The sequence below is a fragment of the Capricornis sumatraensis genome, chromosome 5 (genome assembly GCF_032405125.1).
Source record: "Capricornis sumatraensis isolate serow.1 chromosome 5, serow.2, whole genome shotgun sequence".
Lineage (NCBI taxonomy): Eukaryota > Metazoa > Chordata > Mammalia > Artiodactyla > Bovidae > Capricornis > Capricornis sumatraensis.
The window spans coordinates 27,746,412-27,762,814 of record NC_091073.1 but is presented as its reverse complement, the minus strand read 5'-3'; the positions used below and the strand labels follow the sequence as shown (position 1 = coordinate 27,762,814).

General features: G+C 35.8%; 1 protein-coding gene across 6 annotated transcripts in view; it reads left to right on the top strand.

Moving 5' to 3' along the window:
• DGKB (diacylglycerol kinase beta) overlaps window positions 1-16,403 on the top strand; it is a 799,100-nt gene that overhangs the window by 207,319 nt on the left and 575,378 nt on the right. For all 6 annotated transcript variants that reach the window (XM_068972349.1, XM_068972347.1, XM_068972346.1 and 3 more), the window contains one exon: window positions 3,122-3,220. In XM_068972349.1, coding sequence (XP_068828450.1) covers window positions 3,122-3,220 — 99 coding nt within the window. The remainder of the gene's footprint in view (window positions 1-3,121; window positions 3,221-16,403) is intronic.

The following is a 16,403-nucleotide window of genomic DNA, read 5'->3' as shown; positions in this document are numbered from 1 at the left end:
CCACATGGCAATCAAACTGGGCAGTGCCATGCTGAGTTCACTTAGCTCTGCAGGGAAGCCAGAGCTTCCCAGGTGATGGTAGTGGTAAAGAACCCACTTGCCAGTGCAGGAGACATAAGAGATGTGGGTTTGATCTCTGGATTGGGAAGATCCCATGGAGGAGGGCATGGCAACCCACTGCAGTATTCTTGCCTGGACAGAATCCCCATGGACAAAAGAGCCTGGTGGGCTACAGTCCATGGGTTGCAAAGAGTCAGACATGACTGAAGTGACTTAGCACACAGTGCACATGCAGGGAGCAGTGTTTCATAGGACCCGTTCTAGTACCTATGCTCTGAAACCCTCAAACCTCAATATGAAGAGGTACTCCATATATTCTGTTTGGCTTATCAACTTCGTGATTCTTTCTGAGTGCTCAGTTCCTTGTTTGTTTTGCTGGAAAACTAGCTTAAATACCAAAAAGCTGTCATTAAATTCATTTTATTTTTGTTGTCTTTTATTACATCTGGTAACCCTCAAATAACTGTATAGAGAGGTTAGTCATCCCTTCCCATATCGGTTGCAGATTGTTAGAAATGCATGGGATGGAGGCAGAGTGGAGGCTGAGCTGCTCAGCTTGTGTAGGTGGTCAGTGCTGGCAAGATCTTAGTATCCTGCCTCTCTACCCTTCAGAGTTGCATGTAAAACTTCAGTCACTGCAAGCAAGTGTGAAAATTCAGTTTTTTCTCACTCTGTGCACACAGAAATTTTATCTTAGAGTCTTGCATTGTCAGTTTTAAATAGGTAGTGCAGGATTGAAAAGCAGAAGCTTTTTCTCTGTGACACCATGGTACAAAAGAGCCTTCAAGACACACAGCCTGACTTTGATTTTTGGTTCACTTTTCATAGCAATTGGTACATTCCTTTCCAAAGGCTACCATAACGAAACGCTGAGAATGAGAGCAGAAAGTTATTCTATCATAGTTCTGCTGCTGCTGCTGCTAAGTCACTTCAGTCATGTCCAACTCTGTGCGACCCCATAGACGGCAGCCCACCAGCTCCCCCGTCCCTGGGATTCTCCAGGCAAGAACACTGGAGTGGGGTGCCATTTCCTTCTCCAATGCAAGAAAGTGAAAATTGAAAGTGAAGTCACTCAGTCATATCCGACTCTTCACTACCCCGTGGACGGCAACCCACCAGGCTCCTCCGTCCATGGGATTCTCCAGGCAAGAGTACTGGAGTGGGGTGCCATTGCCTTCTCTTCATAATTCTAGAGGCTAGAAACCCAAGATCAAGATGCTAGCAGGCTATGCTCCCTGTGAAGCCTGTGATGAAGAATCCACCCTCACCTTTTCCTGATTCTGAGAGTGGCCCCCAATCATTGGTGGTCCTTGGCCTTTGGCTTCATCACCAAATCCCTGCTTCTGTTGTCACGTGACCACTTCCCTCCATGTCTGTCTCTTTATATCCAGATGTCTCTTTTCTCATGAGAAAGCCGGTCATTGGGTTAAACTCCAAGCTATTTCAATATAACTTCAACTGAACTTGAATATGCCCTACAAAGATTTTAGTTCTCAATGAGTTCATATTGTACAGATACTAGAATTCAGGACATTAACTGGGAAAAGACTCAATGTAACCTGCAACCCTTGATACTCTGTTTGGTTTGAATCCCAAATTTCAGGGTCATGATTTATTCTGAGAAACTTGATGAAGTCTAATATATTAATAATATATTTAAACCAGTCACTAATTTTATTTTGTGGAAACTGTGCCTTTCCACTTGCCAGATGATTGCCTGTTAATTTAGTTCTTTTTTGCATATGGCTTTAAGTGCTTCTTTATCTTGAATACCCCCTTGCCTCTTGACAAAGCAATGCCTGGTAAGATGAAACCACTTTTTTAATAAGGAGTTTACGTGTCACTGAGAAGCAAAACTGCTAATTATGGATGAATGTGTAAAGGTATTTTTATTTCATGTAATGTGGCCTAGTGTGAGTTAATTACAGTACAAGTAGCCTTAATTCCAAGGCAGGGCGTTACCATGATAGATGTTTTAGATCCAAGGACAACGGAGATAGCCCTTCAGTAGTGCGCTACTCAGGTGAGCTATTATCGCCAGCAGCACATCTCCTCATGAGACTCCTGTGCTTTGTGTTAAGGAACTGTTACAAAGGTAGGCTTGTGTTGGAAATTAATATAACCAAGATTTAAATGGGGTGGCTTTTGGTTCAGAACTGAAAAATAAGTCAGCTCCTTTTTGGTTCTGAACAAAACCTGTTATTTTATTAACATCTGTAATTTTTTTAAAAGCATGACTATTTCATATTACATTGATAGGGAGTTGAGGATAAAGGTGTCCATAGGTGCCTTTAAACAACTATTAGCTTAACAATTCTATATGGCTCCAATAAGAATTATCACCTCAATTTAAAAAAATCACTTATTTAATATACCATAATATAATACCTTAATTTCAACTTGTGGCCAGGTTTGATAAAAATATCAGTTTAAATTCATACATGTTGAAAAGTAAATTACACTTATGATTATACACTTACTTAATGTAGAGCTGATAAATACAATATACAGATAAATTTTTATAATCGTAATCATCTTCTTATATTTATATCCTGCTCCTACTGAGATGAATCTCTGGTTACATTTACATATTGAATTAGAAAGTTAAAACTAATGATGGGATCAATTATGCCCCATACTGAGCTGTGCACTTTGGAATGACTTTGAGAAAACAGGAGGGTCAAAAAAAAAAAAAAAAAAGCAGCTACAGTGCACAGTGGTTTCAAGATTATGCTAACAGATAAGCATAGGAAGGATTGTAATGGATGATAATGTGTGTTTGTCAAAGAAATCAGGCTTTTCAGGGGGAAAACCTAAAGGACATTTCTAATATAAACATTTCTGAGAATTAGAAAATATATAGGCTGGGTCACGGAAGTTGCTGCACAGTTTATTTAAGGCAGACTGTATAAGAACAGATGTCATAGGAGTCCCTTTATGATCCTGTTTGTTTGTTCTTGTGATTCTTTAAATGTATTTGCTGCATCTCAGGTGAAGTAGAATTTGCTTCATGTTTGCTGTTGTTATGCAAAATGATGGTTTCCTCTTTCTCCTTCCCTAGCTGCATAATAAATGTGCTTCTCATCTGAAACCTGAATGTGACTGCGGACCTTTGAAGGACCATATTTTACCACCCACCACAATCTGTCCAGTGGTACTGGTGAGTTTTGCCTTCTCATCATTCTGATATAACTTGGGATTTCTGTAACTAACCGGTGCACCCTACCACTCGATGCTTTCAGAGGTCATTTTCCATTGATCAAGGCAGAGCTCAGTAGACCTAAAATACCTCCTTACTTCAGAGAAGACCTCTTTGCCCACTATATTTCCTTTTGTCCTCATGGCACAATAAACTTATCAGTAAGGTATGCTCTAACTGAAGCTGACTCAGGTTTTATCACTCAGTCATGTTGTACTTACCAGAAATTGTATAGGCAGAACACTTCCACATTTTACGTGTTTTATAGATCGAGCTTCCCAGAATAATGAAGTTATTCTCATGGGCAGTTTTGCTGGAGATGCACATTATGTATCTGCAATTGGGAAGTCTCTCACCTAAGTCAGAGGCTACCTAGAATGAGGACACACACCTGAAGAGAGCTGTGCACTGCCACGAGGTGTATTTTATCTTCTATTAGAGAACAATATATTTAACTACCTGCAAAACAGTTACTTGATTCAATAAATATACAAGCGAAAAAAAAAAATGCCTAAGTAAAGTAACCTTGATAAGAGCAAATCCTGATAGAAAGAGAAGCAGCTATTCAAAGATAATATTCACATTACCTTTCAAAATCCAAATTGTTTCTAAAGTGAAGCAGTTATTTTACAAAACAAACCATTTTATATCCATAATGCAGTTCTCATTTTTTTTTAAACAACATGGAAATTAACTAGCTGGAACTTCAGTTTGATGTAAAAAAATACAACAACTAAGAAATGTTAGACAAATACTTTTCTAAAGGTCAACTTAGAAATTAATCAAATTATTCAATTTGCACCCACTTATGATTCATTTTGTAATTATCTGTAAAATACTGGATGTATTTAAATGCCTTTATTTAAAAAAAATTAAAAACTCTTTATTTTTTCAAACTGCAAAGAAAAAGCAGAGGAAAATACCTCCATATTGCTGAGGATAGCAATAACCAATTCTAAAGTTCCCTTTATCATGTAAGAATTATAAGACATCCTGTAGTAAATAAGATTAATTAAAATTAATGAGAGCCATATTAAATTTTTTATTCTTTTGTAGTATTTTCTTAAAGAGAAAGAACTTGTAGAATTTTTATATATTTGCATTTAAAAAAATACATAGTAATTTGTACTGGTTTAGATGCATTCTTAATCTCAGATTTTAACAATAAGGAAAAAATCTATTATGTCATTCTATTATCCAGCTATCTGTGTAAAACCCTACTAAATTCAGTGAGCCAGGAGATAATTTCTTTGACCTACTTATGTCAGCCTCTAGTCTTATAAGCTCAAAAATGAGATAGATTCTCTTATTATCCCATCCTTTCTTTCTTTGAAAGAATCAAAGGTAAAGAACATGTGTTGAATAAATGGTTTTGTCTTGAACAGTCTTGCAGACTCTTTCATTGCTTTTGTAGACACATTTGATTCTGAAGATTTATTTTCTCATTAAATCTTCCTAAAGTTTTTTTATCATGATTTGTATCTCAGCATTTGCTGTATTATCATTTTCTTGGTACTAACTGAAGTATTAGGCACTGTTAACCACCTCGTCCTTCATGAATGTCTATCTTCCTTGATTCCCATCATCCCACCCTCTCCTGATTCTTCTTGTGTTTCTCTAGCTACTTGCTTCTTATATCTTTCCTGGTTTTCAAGAGGTCAGCCTGCCCCATGTTGGCTCCCATCCATATGCCCTACCCTCACTCGCATGCCATGGCTTTCTGCTCTTAACATTCTTCCCAGTGAGATCTTGCTTATTCATTTATTTCATTACTGTATTAATTTATATTAAGTTAAACCTCCACTTATGAGTCTCAAGTGCTCAACTTGGAGGTTCCATGTTGTTTACATGCATGATATATTATTATAAGTAATAACAGCAACTTCTACTTATTGAGCACATATATTATACCAGCTACTATGCTAAATATCTTAGTCCATCTGAAAAGTGTTTATTGTTTAGTATGCCCAATAGTATTAACAGTGGAAAGAAGCCCAAATAAAATCTTTGCCTTCATAAAGTTTTCATTCCAGTGGTGTGAAATAGGCAATAAGCAAAGCAATAAGTAAGTGATTTAGTATCTGTTTGTGCCTCAGATGGTAAAGAATCTACCTGCCATGTGGGAGACCCAAGTTCAATCCCTGGGTGGAAAGATCCCCTGAAGAAGGGAATGGCAACCCACTCCAGTATTCTTGCCTGGAAAATTCCATGGACAGAGGACCCTAGAGAGCTATAGTCCATGGGGTCACAAAGAGTTGCACATGACTGAGCAGCAAACACTTTCAATTTTATATTAACTTACTGGTGGTATTTAAAGTTTAAAGGACAAAATTAAAGTGGGAAAAGAAAAGAAGAAATGTTGGAATTGCAGTTATAAGAGAGCAAGTGAAGAGTTCAAGGAAAATAGAGTTCAAGGAAATCGTAGAGCCAAGAGTTGAGGAATGGGAGAGAGTTGCTATCGTGGCTCTCTGGGGACAGAACTCTGTAGACAGAGGAGTCACCGGGGAAGAGAAGCACAGGCTCCAGCAGGAGAAACCTGACACATCTTAAGACATTAGTGCCTGGGTCTGTTTTGCAACGCGAATAATAGTAGAGAATTTCAAATATGTCTTACGATTTTCATATGCCTAGGACAATTTAGGTTATTCTAAGGTCTTTAGCCTTTCAGTTCAGTTCAGTTCAGTCACTCAGTCGTGTCCGACTCTTTGCGACCCCATGAATCGCAGCACGCCAGGCCTCCCTGTCCATCACCAACCTTTACTGTGAAAGAAATTGGAAGTCAGACCAGATGAGAGAATGATCTGACTTATATATTTAAAAGAACATCAGTCTAACTGGTGTGTTTAGGGGCTAACAGTGGAAAAAGGAAATGGCACTTAGATTTTCTTTAGAAAAGTAGGAAGCTGGCTTATTGCTGAGAAAAAGGATAGTTTGAGAGTTTTGCGGATCAGGAAGAAATTACACAACAGTCACTTGGAGAATGGGAGCTATGTGGATCAAGGAAATACCAGATGATTGCCAGGGAATAAGGAACAGTCTCGGGTTAATAATAATGAATTTAGAATAAGATCAGTAAACTTGAATGGGTACTTTTCTCTGGTGATATTCAGTCGTATTTCTCCAGTTATATTCTAATTCCAGGAGTAGAATAGCCATGAGTCAGCTTTAATGAGACTGTGTTTTACCCAATATGATCAAAGGAGAGGGAATCAAAGGAGTTGAGAGTATATGCAAGCAAGTAATTGGGATTGGCTATGGAATTTAAGCTGGGAAACAAGGGAAGTTAAGGACATGGAGAGTCAAGTACAATAAGGGATGTTAGGAAAATACATTTGTGGGTTACAGTGGGATCAAAGATTGTTGAAATCAACCTTATTAGTGGCAAGTTACAAGAATGAGTGAGATAACAATTGAAATTATGGAGGGGTTGCAGTTATTGATGATGATAGGTATGAATTAATTTAAATATCACAGTGATGCAAAAAAAGTAAATATTGCAACTTTCTCGATTTTACCTATGAGAAAAGTGAGAAACAGAGAGATTAAGTACATTTTCAGTGTCAGATGGCTATGAAGTAGCAATCCAAGATTGGAACCCAAGAACAATCATTCCAGAGCTTGTACACTGAGCTCATCATTTCTAGCCTTTCTCCAAGTCCCAAGATGGGCCTTCTGCTATTGGCCTTTTCTAGAGCCTTCATTCTCCATCCTTCCCAAGCTGGAAGCCTAAGAATTATCATTGGTCTTCATCTTGAATGTCAGTTTTATCATTAGGCAGTCTATACTGATGTTCTTACTTCTCTCTTTTGCCTTCAACCCAACTGTAACTGTCTCATATGTTACTCGCAAATTGTTTTCCAGAATTTTCCTAATATTAGTAGAATTATTATAGAATTGCCTCTTCTTTTCATTCTCCACACTGCTTCCGGGATCCACTTTCAAAAACACAATAAAAGATTTTCCTACTCAAATATGTTAAAATACTTAAAATATTTTTAATGATTCTTATTTGAATTACAAAGTATCTAGCAAGGTAAATAAGGCTCTTTAACTGAATCACTCCACGTAATCCCTTACACACTGTCTTACACGCTAGAAATCAAGGATTTCAACTACTTGAAATTCTCTAAGTATACCTGCTCTCCAAAGCCTTTGTAGTTTTGTATAAGTCAATAAATTGGCCTGAATCATTTTGCCTTGCTGCCTTGCTAAGTAGAAATTAAAGTTTGCTTTCTGATCATGGAATTAGTGCTTGATTCTTAAACCCATTAGCTATTTAAATACTAAAACTTTAAACAAATTAATAAAGTTGTTCTGCACACAAAATTGCTTAATATGCTTCAACTGACAGACTCTGAGGCTTTTTAATTTGTGAATTTTCAATAACTTCCCAGGAATGATTTCACACTGTATTTGCTACTGGAATTTTTAAACTTTCATTGAAAGAAAATCCTTAGTCCTCACACATAATACAATATTTTTTATTATCTAATAACAACTTTCTTCTTAAAAATATAAGTTCTCAGTTTCTCATAATCATGTGAGTTTCAAACTCGGTAGCAATGTGGTCATTAACATTATTTAATAGCTCATTCTAGAAAATATGGAATGAAGAATTAAAACCTAATATTTCATTGAAGTTTTTAATCCCTTTGACTCTGTTGTCAGGAATCAGTTATTGAATAAGCAATGTAAACTTACTACAGATTAGATATCTTATCTCTGGTTGAAGCATTTTAATGGCATACTTCTAGGTCAAGGTCAGTAGCAACAGTCTTCTTATATTTTAGAGCATCCCTTCAGGTATCAATTTTATTCATTTATTTTGAAAATTTCTATACCTCTCTTCTCAGACCCCAAATTCTCCCAGATACTGATTAGCTTTAATGATTCAATAGATATGTGCTTACCTGTTATGAAGATTAGCCAAGTCAGCATGTTCTTTGCACTGATGACATGCTTTTATAAGCATACACTAAAAATTACTTCCGCAGTTAATTTGTCTTGATAGTGTCTACTTCCATAAAATAAAGCCAACTATAAATAGAAATGTAATCAATGATTCCATATATCAAATGTAATCATGGATTTCTGGAATTGCAGTTGATTTCTAGCATATTTTAAGTATACGATCAAAAGACACGTCATCATGTAAAAGTTATCTAGGTTCTTTGTGACTGTGTTTATGAACCTATAATGCTTTCTCCGAGGATTTTCCAGCAAAAAAAAAAAATTAAAATGACTAGAACTATTCTCTCTCTACTTCCATACTGAGGATAATTCAGGACTGTTTACAAAGGTAAATTTCTTGAAGGTCTATCCTCATCTCACTTCCAAACAACTGGAAAGTGAATCCAATCCAGTCCAATTAGGACTCTTGATCAGCAGCTTAATTTCTAGAAAAAGCCATTAACCCTTACCAAATGATAGTCAAAACAGATGTTCTTCCTTTAATGGACTCCATCAAAAGTGCATTCCTGATTCTTGTTTTGGATCACTCTCAGAAATTTCAGATTCCTAATCCCAATCAAATGTCAATGTAAAAACTGTAATAATTTCATATACACCATGACCTGATGAGCATGAAAATTGCCCACTCTTTTATGAGTTTTACTCCTAACCCAGGCAGATTTGGCCCATGCTGTTTTAGTCCCTCAGAGGTTTGCTTTAATTATTTTGTACCACTGTGTCGTCAACCTACACTGAAAGGCTTTAAAAAATAATATGAAGCTGCTCCATTGTAACGAAAAAGATATGTTTTTAGAGATTCTTTCATTTTCTAACAGAAGTCCCTTTCCACTGTGTTTATTATCGTTTAATAACCTCTGAATATTAGTATTATTATCATGTTTCATCTTCTATCCTTAAGAAGAATAGAGTAAAATTTATTCTGACGTTTGACTGTGATGCTCAGTTGTATGTTATTTATTTCCGTGTGCTAATCTATAAGTCTGTTGTTATCCATTTCATAAATTCAGTTCACTATAATAGTCTCATTCAGTCGTTCTCAAATTATTTTTGATAGTATAAAATTTTTTTAAGTCCCCGAAATCAATGGAAGAGGCCAGATAGAGTCCATCTGATTTTCAGAATAATTTTATAGTGGAAGCTTTAAATTTGATACTTCCCTAGAAATAGGGGAAGTCTTACATTAATTATAAATTTTATGTATTTTTTTCTAATGATCAGGGTAACTGAGTGTCTATGATTACATGTGTTTTTATAATAATTTTTCAGTTTGAGTTGGGGTTTTATTCAATTAATTCTGCTCCTGTCAACAAATGAATACTTGAGATGTATCCTGAGGAAGTAGCTTTTTTAACTTTATATTTGAACAACAAAAGCTGATCACCATAAAAATCATGATGCTCTGTGATTTAATTTTCTCTTTATAAAACAATTACTTTACATTAGAATTTAAAAGCAAGCTTCTATTTTCTAACTAACAAGGAGCTAATTATTTAGTAATTTTCTATATCAACATATATTAGTAAAGTTGATAAAATATGGGGACTATGTAATGTTGATTACTTTAAATCTGGATTTATATTACATATAAGTATCCATTCTTCGTGTAACTGTTAAGACTATGCCTTTCAATTGTTTTTCAGATCATTGCTGATCAACAATGTATATTATTTTTATTTATAATAGCTGCAGTGCCAGATTCCTCCTGTTTTTCCTTCTCTTTCCTTCTTTCTTTTTTCCTTTCTTCCACTGACTTTTATATAAGTCACCAAAGCTAAAAATTCAGATCAGAACAGTTCTCTTATTCACTGTAATTTTGACTCTGTTGGGCAAGACAGGCAAGGAGATTACATATTCCAGTGTGGTAAATCTTGGCTTACTGGGGCTTTTCAGTGAACAGAATCTTCATCTATTCTGAGGGTAATTCAAAGAGTACATGAAAATGTTCTTGAATGTAAGATGCGTGAGCTGAATCTTGAATAAAACAAGGATTTGGCCAGCAAATGCAAAGTGAGCTTCATATGGATAGTCTCAGAAATAAGAGAGCGCAGGGTAAGATCTTGAAACAGCAAAATGTTTATTAAGTTTCATGAAGAAATGCGAGGTGTGGAGAGACAGACAAGACAAAGTCTGAGACGCTGAAAATCTTGACCTTTCTTGTCAAGGAAGTGGGCTTTATCCAATATAGATAAAGCACTACATGGTCAGATTTGTGTTTTAGAAAGATAACTCAAGTTCAGTAAATTTAAAGCAGAGAGCAGAGGAGATATGAGCGTGCAATTACTAGGCTGTGAGGGAAAAAAAAAATCACAAAACACCAACAGAGGAAGAAACTGAGGGAAAGAGGATAGAAGATAGTAGCAGAGAACACAATATTAGGGCTTGATTTTATTTCAAGATAAATTAATTTCAAAGGATGGTAAAGTCCATTATGTTGAACCAGAAAATGAGTGTTAACCCCTTATTATATGAGAACTATGCATTTATTGTATATAACTTATTGAAACAATATGAAATGACTAGAAAAACATTTAAAAGTCTCGGAAACAGTTATATAAGAACAATTATTAATGTATCAATAGAACCACTACTTCGGAGAAGGCGATGGCACCCCACTCCAGTACTCTTGCCTGGAAAATCCCATGGACGGAGAAGCCTGGTAGGCTGCAGTCCATGGGGTCGCTGAGGGTCAGACACGACTGAGTGACTTCACTTTCACTTTTCACTTTCATGCGTTGGAGAAGGAAATGGCAACCCACTCCAGTGTTCTTGCCTGGAGAATCCCAGGGATGGGGGAGCCTGGTGGGCTGCCGTCTATGGGGTCACACAGGGTCGACAGGACTGAAGTGGCTTAGCAGCAGCAGCAGGACCACTACTTAAGTTTACCTGTTGATGTTTAAATGTTTATTTTGGCATTTTTGTAATTAGCCTTCGCATATCATGTACCATCCTATTTTAACATATAAACTGACATGGTTAAGTGTCTATATATTTCTACATACTGTGTAACATCACTATTAATGGTTGTATAATATCTCATTAATTGAAGACATAGTTCAGTTGAAACAGTATTTATTTTTAGCATATTTGCAATTCTTACTTTGATCTTATAAATACCACTTTAGTGAACATCTTTATGAAGAGTGTCTTTTCCGAGTTGCTCTCTAATCAGAACTACAAAGTATTACTTCTTCCTCAAACAAACTTACTTTCTTCTGCAAATGAATCAGATTTCACAGTGGTTTTGTCTTTTCTGTGCTATGAACACACCTCCAAGTCAGGAATACAGAACAGAGTTGCATCCTAAAGTCAAACACTAGTTTTACAGTCACAAAGAGTCAGACATGACTGAGTGGCTGAACTGAACTGAACTGAACTCATTCCTTATTTAAACATTTAAAAGATTAATTTGGTGGGACTACTTTATCTTACTTTTAAACAAACATAATATTATCAGAATATACTGTAAAGATAGTATTCATTGACAGGAAGCGATATAAAACAAAGAATATGTTCAGCAACATGCTTCTTTGGACCAATTGTGGTGTGTTCTTCCGGGAACATTTTCTCTTATTGTAATATCCTATACCTTAAATTCACCTTTATGAATGCTAATAAAATAAATAATAAAACTTGTTAGCTCGGAGAAAGGAAAGCAAAACTACTTTGCTAAACTAAAAACATAGTCTTTAGATTTGATTCATATGATTCTAATTCTACCTTTCTCTTCTTTACTGTGACTTTGCAATGTGTCCAAGTCATGGTATTGCTGAGGCAGCAATCTGTGTATCTCTAGGTATAACAGCCTCAGAGAACCATATGTCTCTATTAACTTTTCCTCTTATTCCGATCTTTCTTACTCTTCCACTATTATAAGAATTCTACTAAATTATGCATTGTAGATATGGTAAGTCTTAAATAGCAGAGAGTATGTTAAATCTTTCCTTCGAGCATGTGTTTACTCCCCAGTGATGTCAGAGGCCTGTTAGGGAGTGGAAGTATCACATACGCTTTCTTTGTCACAGTCCCAGGATTCTGAATTCTTCCTGTCCCATCTTTCACTTAACCCTAACCAGTAACTGTTAATAGCAACAACCTCAATACCAAACATCAGCTCATTAAAAGAAGGAGGGAGATATTTGAATTCTCTGTGATTCTGAATGTTAGATATTGAATTCTCATTAACCTTATTTCCTGAACTAGTCAGAGAGTGCACAGAAGTGTAGAGAGTCTGGGAGAGAGGTGTGAACAGTTGGCTAAGGATGTGACTTGCTGCACGTTTTATTTAACATCATTTCAGCTGCTTCATTTTCCATTTACCTCTTTAACCTTAACCACAGTTACTAAAGTCATCTATTTCCTTGAAAATTCTTTATGTAAGGTACCACAGGTTTGCGCTATGTAATTTTCACTTTTTGTCTAAAGAGTGGAACAAAGCACATTGTCAGTGCTCAATAAATGTTTCATCAGTGTCATTACTTAATATTCATTTAATTAATATTCATTATAGATCAATTCATAATTGTCATCAGAGTAATGATAGGCAAGAAGGAATCTCATTTTTCCCCATATTTTGAAAATCTAACTCAGACTCAATTTCATGGTATTATTCATAAAGGAGAGCTGCTTTTTTAAATTTATTTTTTACATATATAAAATTAAATTCTAAATGTTCTTGTATTTTTTGCCTGTGGTTTTTTGCTTCAAAATCCAATGAAGGATATATTATTGGAGAGAGCTATAATGTTTATAAAATATCTGTAGATCCATTTTGTTTGGGTGTAGTCTTCATGTACTTTAATGGGCCATAGTACAAGAAGGCTCAAAAGGACCCAGCATCATTTAGTGATGATTCCATCATCTGTACTTGTGAGGTTAACCGTTTATATATTACTTTGTCTTAGTCAGTTTTATTGGTTTCTAAAGAACCCATCGTTATGCTAACCTAGGCTATATTAGACAGAATATGTATACCCATAGGCAGGGTCTAATATAGCAGAAAAGTTAATATATCAGAGTTATAGTCTTACCTAGTGATTATGGTAGAATTCTATTTCTGAGACTAAATGTTTTTAGTTTGTTTTTAATAGGACTACAGAAATATTCCTACAAGTTTCTATGATATTTTATGTCTAAAATATTGCTGTATCCAGAGCAAGTTATAACATTTTTTTAAAGAAACAAATATATACCTTCTTGGTTTTTTCAAAAATAAAACACTGGTACTTCTCTGGTGGCACAATGGATAAGAATCTGCCTGCCAGTGCTGGGGACATGGGTTCAATCCCTGCTCTGGGAAGATTCCACATGCCTCGGAGTAGCTCAGCTGTGCACCACAACCTCCAAGCCCATGCTCTAGAGGCCACACACCACAAGTACTGAGCCTATGTGTTGCAACTGCTAAAGCTTGTGCACCTTAGAGCCCACAAACAGCAACTGCTGAGCCCACGTGCTGCAACTGCTGAAGTGTGCATGCCTAGAGCCTATGCTTTGCAACAAGAGAAGCCACCACAATGAGAAACACACGCACTGCAGCTAGAGAGTTGCCCCCACTCCCTGCAACTAGAGAAAGCTTGTGCAAAGCAACAAAAACCCAGCACAGCCAAAATTAAAAACATGCAAGCAACCCCCCCCCCCAGAAAAAACACAAATGACTAATATGGCATAAACTGGAAGTTCAGTTACTTGAAAATCTGATTGAAATCTAAAACATGTAGACAAAAATGAAGCATTAAAAATATTCAAAGCATAAAAATCTATGAAATAGACTCAAAATAAAGAATATCATGTATATGCCTGTTAGTGAATTGTTATTCTACAACTTAGCACCAACAATATTCTAGGCAACTTATATGAATATACAGTGAGCAGTAACATAAAACGTAATGTTTGTGCCAAATTGTTAGACTTAGAAATTTATGTAAAGTATCCTAAAAAGTTGACAAAGATAATTCAAAAATTTGTACCTGAGTTACTTAGTCACCTTCAGAAAAGGGGGAAAATATTGATTTGACTATTCACACCTTAAAAACAAATGATTCTCTTAGAGGAAACTCTTCTTTTTGTTAGTGTTATTACTAAGACTCAAAATTAATTTCTTCCATGTGAGATCATATTGGTATGGGACTACACTTTAGTAATATTGCTGTAATCGGTCTGGTAGTGTTTGTTTCCTTTGGTTTCACTTTTTATAACAACTGTCAATGCAGACTGATGGCTTGTGGCCAAAGTGCATTTTAGTGTAAATGAGTCTGCCTATTGCCAAAATAATATAGTAATAATTCTGCAATAAGTAATTAAACAAGCATAGCAGTTAAAAGTTTAGATGGATGTAATAAATAAAGATTGATTGGAGCAATCAGACAGATGAAAATGCTGATAAAATTACATGACCAAGAATACTAAATAAAACATCTCTTTCACAACATACTGATTTGAAAGGGATATATAGAAGGTCAAGGAAATATGTGGAGAAAAAGAATAATGCCTTAGCAGAAACTAAAATGTATCAGTATCCACATAGGGAAAATCAACATTGAGAACAACTGGATCAGTAATTTGGAGGAAAAGGTTAAGAAACTCCTACAATCAAAAGGAGAATGAGAAGATAGAGAGACTTTACTACCCCCTAAACAAAAACTTAAATCTATTATGTCTAAATATTGAAGAAAGTCAAGTTGAACTAAAAAGTGAGTGCTCAGTCTTGTCCAACTCTTTGAGACCCTATGTACTGTAGCCCACCAGGCTCTTCTGTCCATGGGATTTCCCAGGCAAGAATACTGGAGTGGATTGCCATTTCTTTCTCCAGAGGATCTTCCCAACCCAAGGAATGAACCTGTCTATGTCTCTTACATTTCCTGCATTGGCAGGTGGATTCTTTACCACTGTGCCTCTTGAAAAAGAGCCTACATTTCTTCAAATTTGCTCATCTACCTAATGCAATTTCCATGTAATAGTTTTTGCTTGACAAAATGATTCCAAAGTTTGCCTGAAAGAATAAATGCGCACAAACATATTATAAATTCTGAGGAAGGAAAGTAAGGAAAGACCTGTATTAACAAATCTTAAGAATATATTTACTAAAGCTACAGTGATCATAATGATGGAATAGTAGCTCTGGGAGTTACAAAGAACTGGAAGAAGATATAAAACATACTGAACTATATGTAATTGTGTGGTATATGATGAATGTTGCATATCCAATCTGGTAGGGGCTAATGGAATTTATGCATGTTGAGATTACTCTATAGCCACATAATAAGCTAGATGTCCATCAGCAGATGAATGGATAAGAAAGCTGTGGTACATATACACAATGGAGTATTACTCAGCCGTTAAAAAGAATACATTTGAATCAGTTCTGATGAGATGGATGAAACTGGAGCCGATTATACAGAGTGAAGTAAGCCAGAAAGAAAAACACCAATACAGTATACTAACACATATATATGGAATTTAGAAAGATGGCAATGACAACCTTGTATGCAAGACAGCAAAAAAGACACAGATATGTATAACGGACTTTTGGACTCTGAGGGAGAGGGAGAGGGTGGGATGATTTGGGAGAATGGCATTGTAACATGTATACTAGCATGTAAGAATCGAATCGCCAGTCTATGTCCGATGCAGGATACAGCATGCTTGGGGCTGGTACATGGTGATGACCCAGAGAGATGTTATGGGGAGGGAGGTGGGAGGGGGCTTCATGTTTGGGAACACATGTACACCCGTGCTGTATTCATGTCAATGTATGGCAAAACCTATACAAAAAAAAAAAAAAGATAAATTCTACTTTCCACCTTTTCCAAAATCAAACGTGGATTGAGGATTTAATTTTTGCCTTTTGAAAGGCTTTTTATTTTTTTTTTCCTAAAGAGAAAAATAAAAGTTGACAGCCTTGGCCATTCAAAATTTTCTTTAGAAAATGGTAAAGGCTAAAACTTACAAATCAAGATAAACATAGCATTGTAACAAAAAGCCCTGTTGTGTAAAAATAATGCAAATAACTAAAAAACAGTTTTAAGACTTAAAGCTTATGAATAGTCAGGACTATCACACTGAAAAATGAAATAAACTTTTTTGAAATGATATTCCTCATTGTTGAAAAGGATTAAAAAATTGGCTATTCTCTTCAAACATTGGTAAGATCAAATTGCCCTCAACTGTCTTAAAAGCT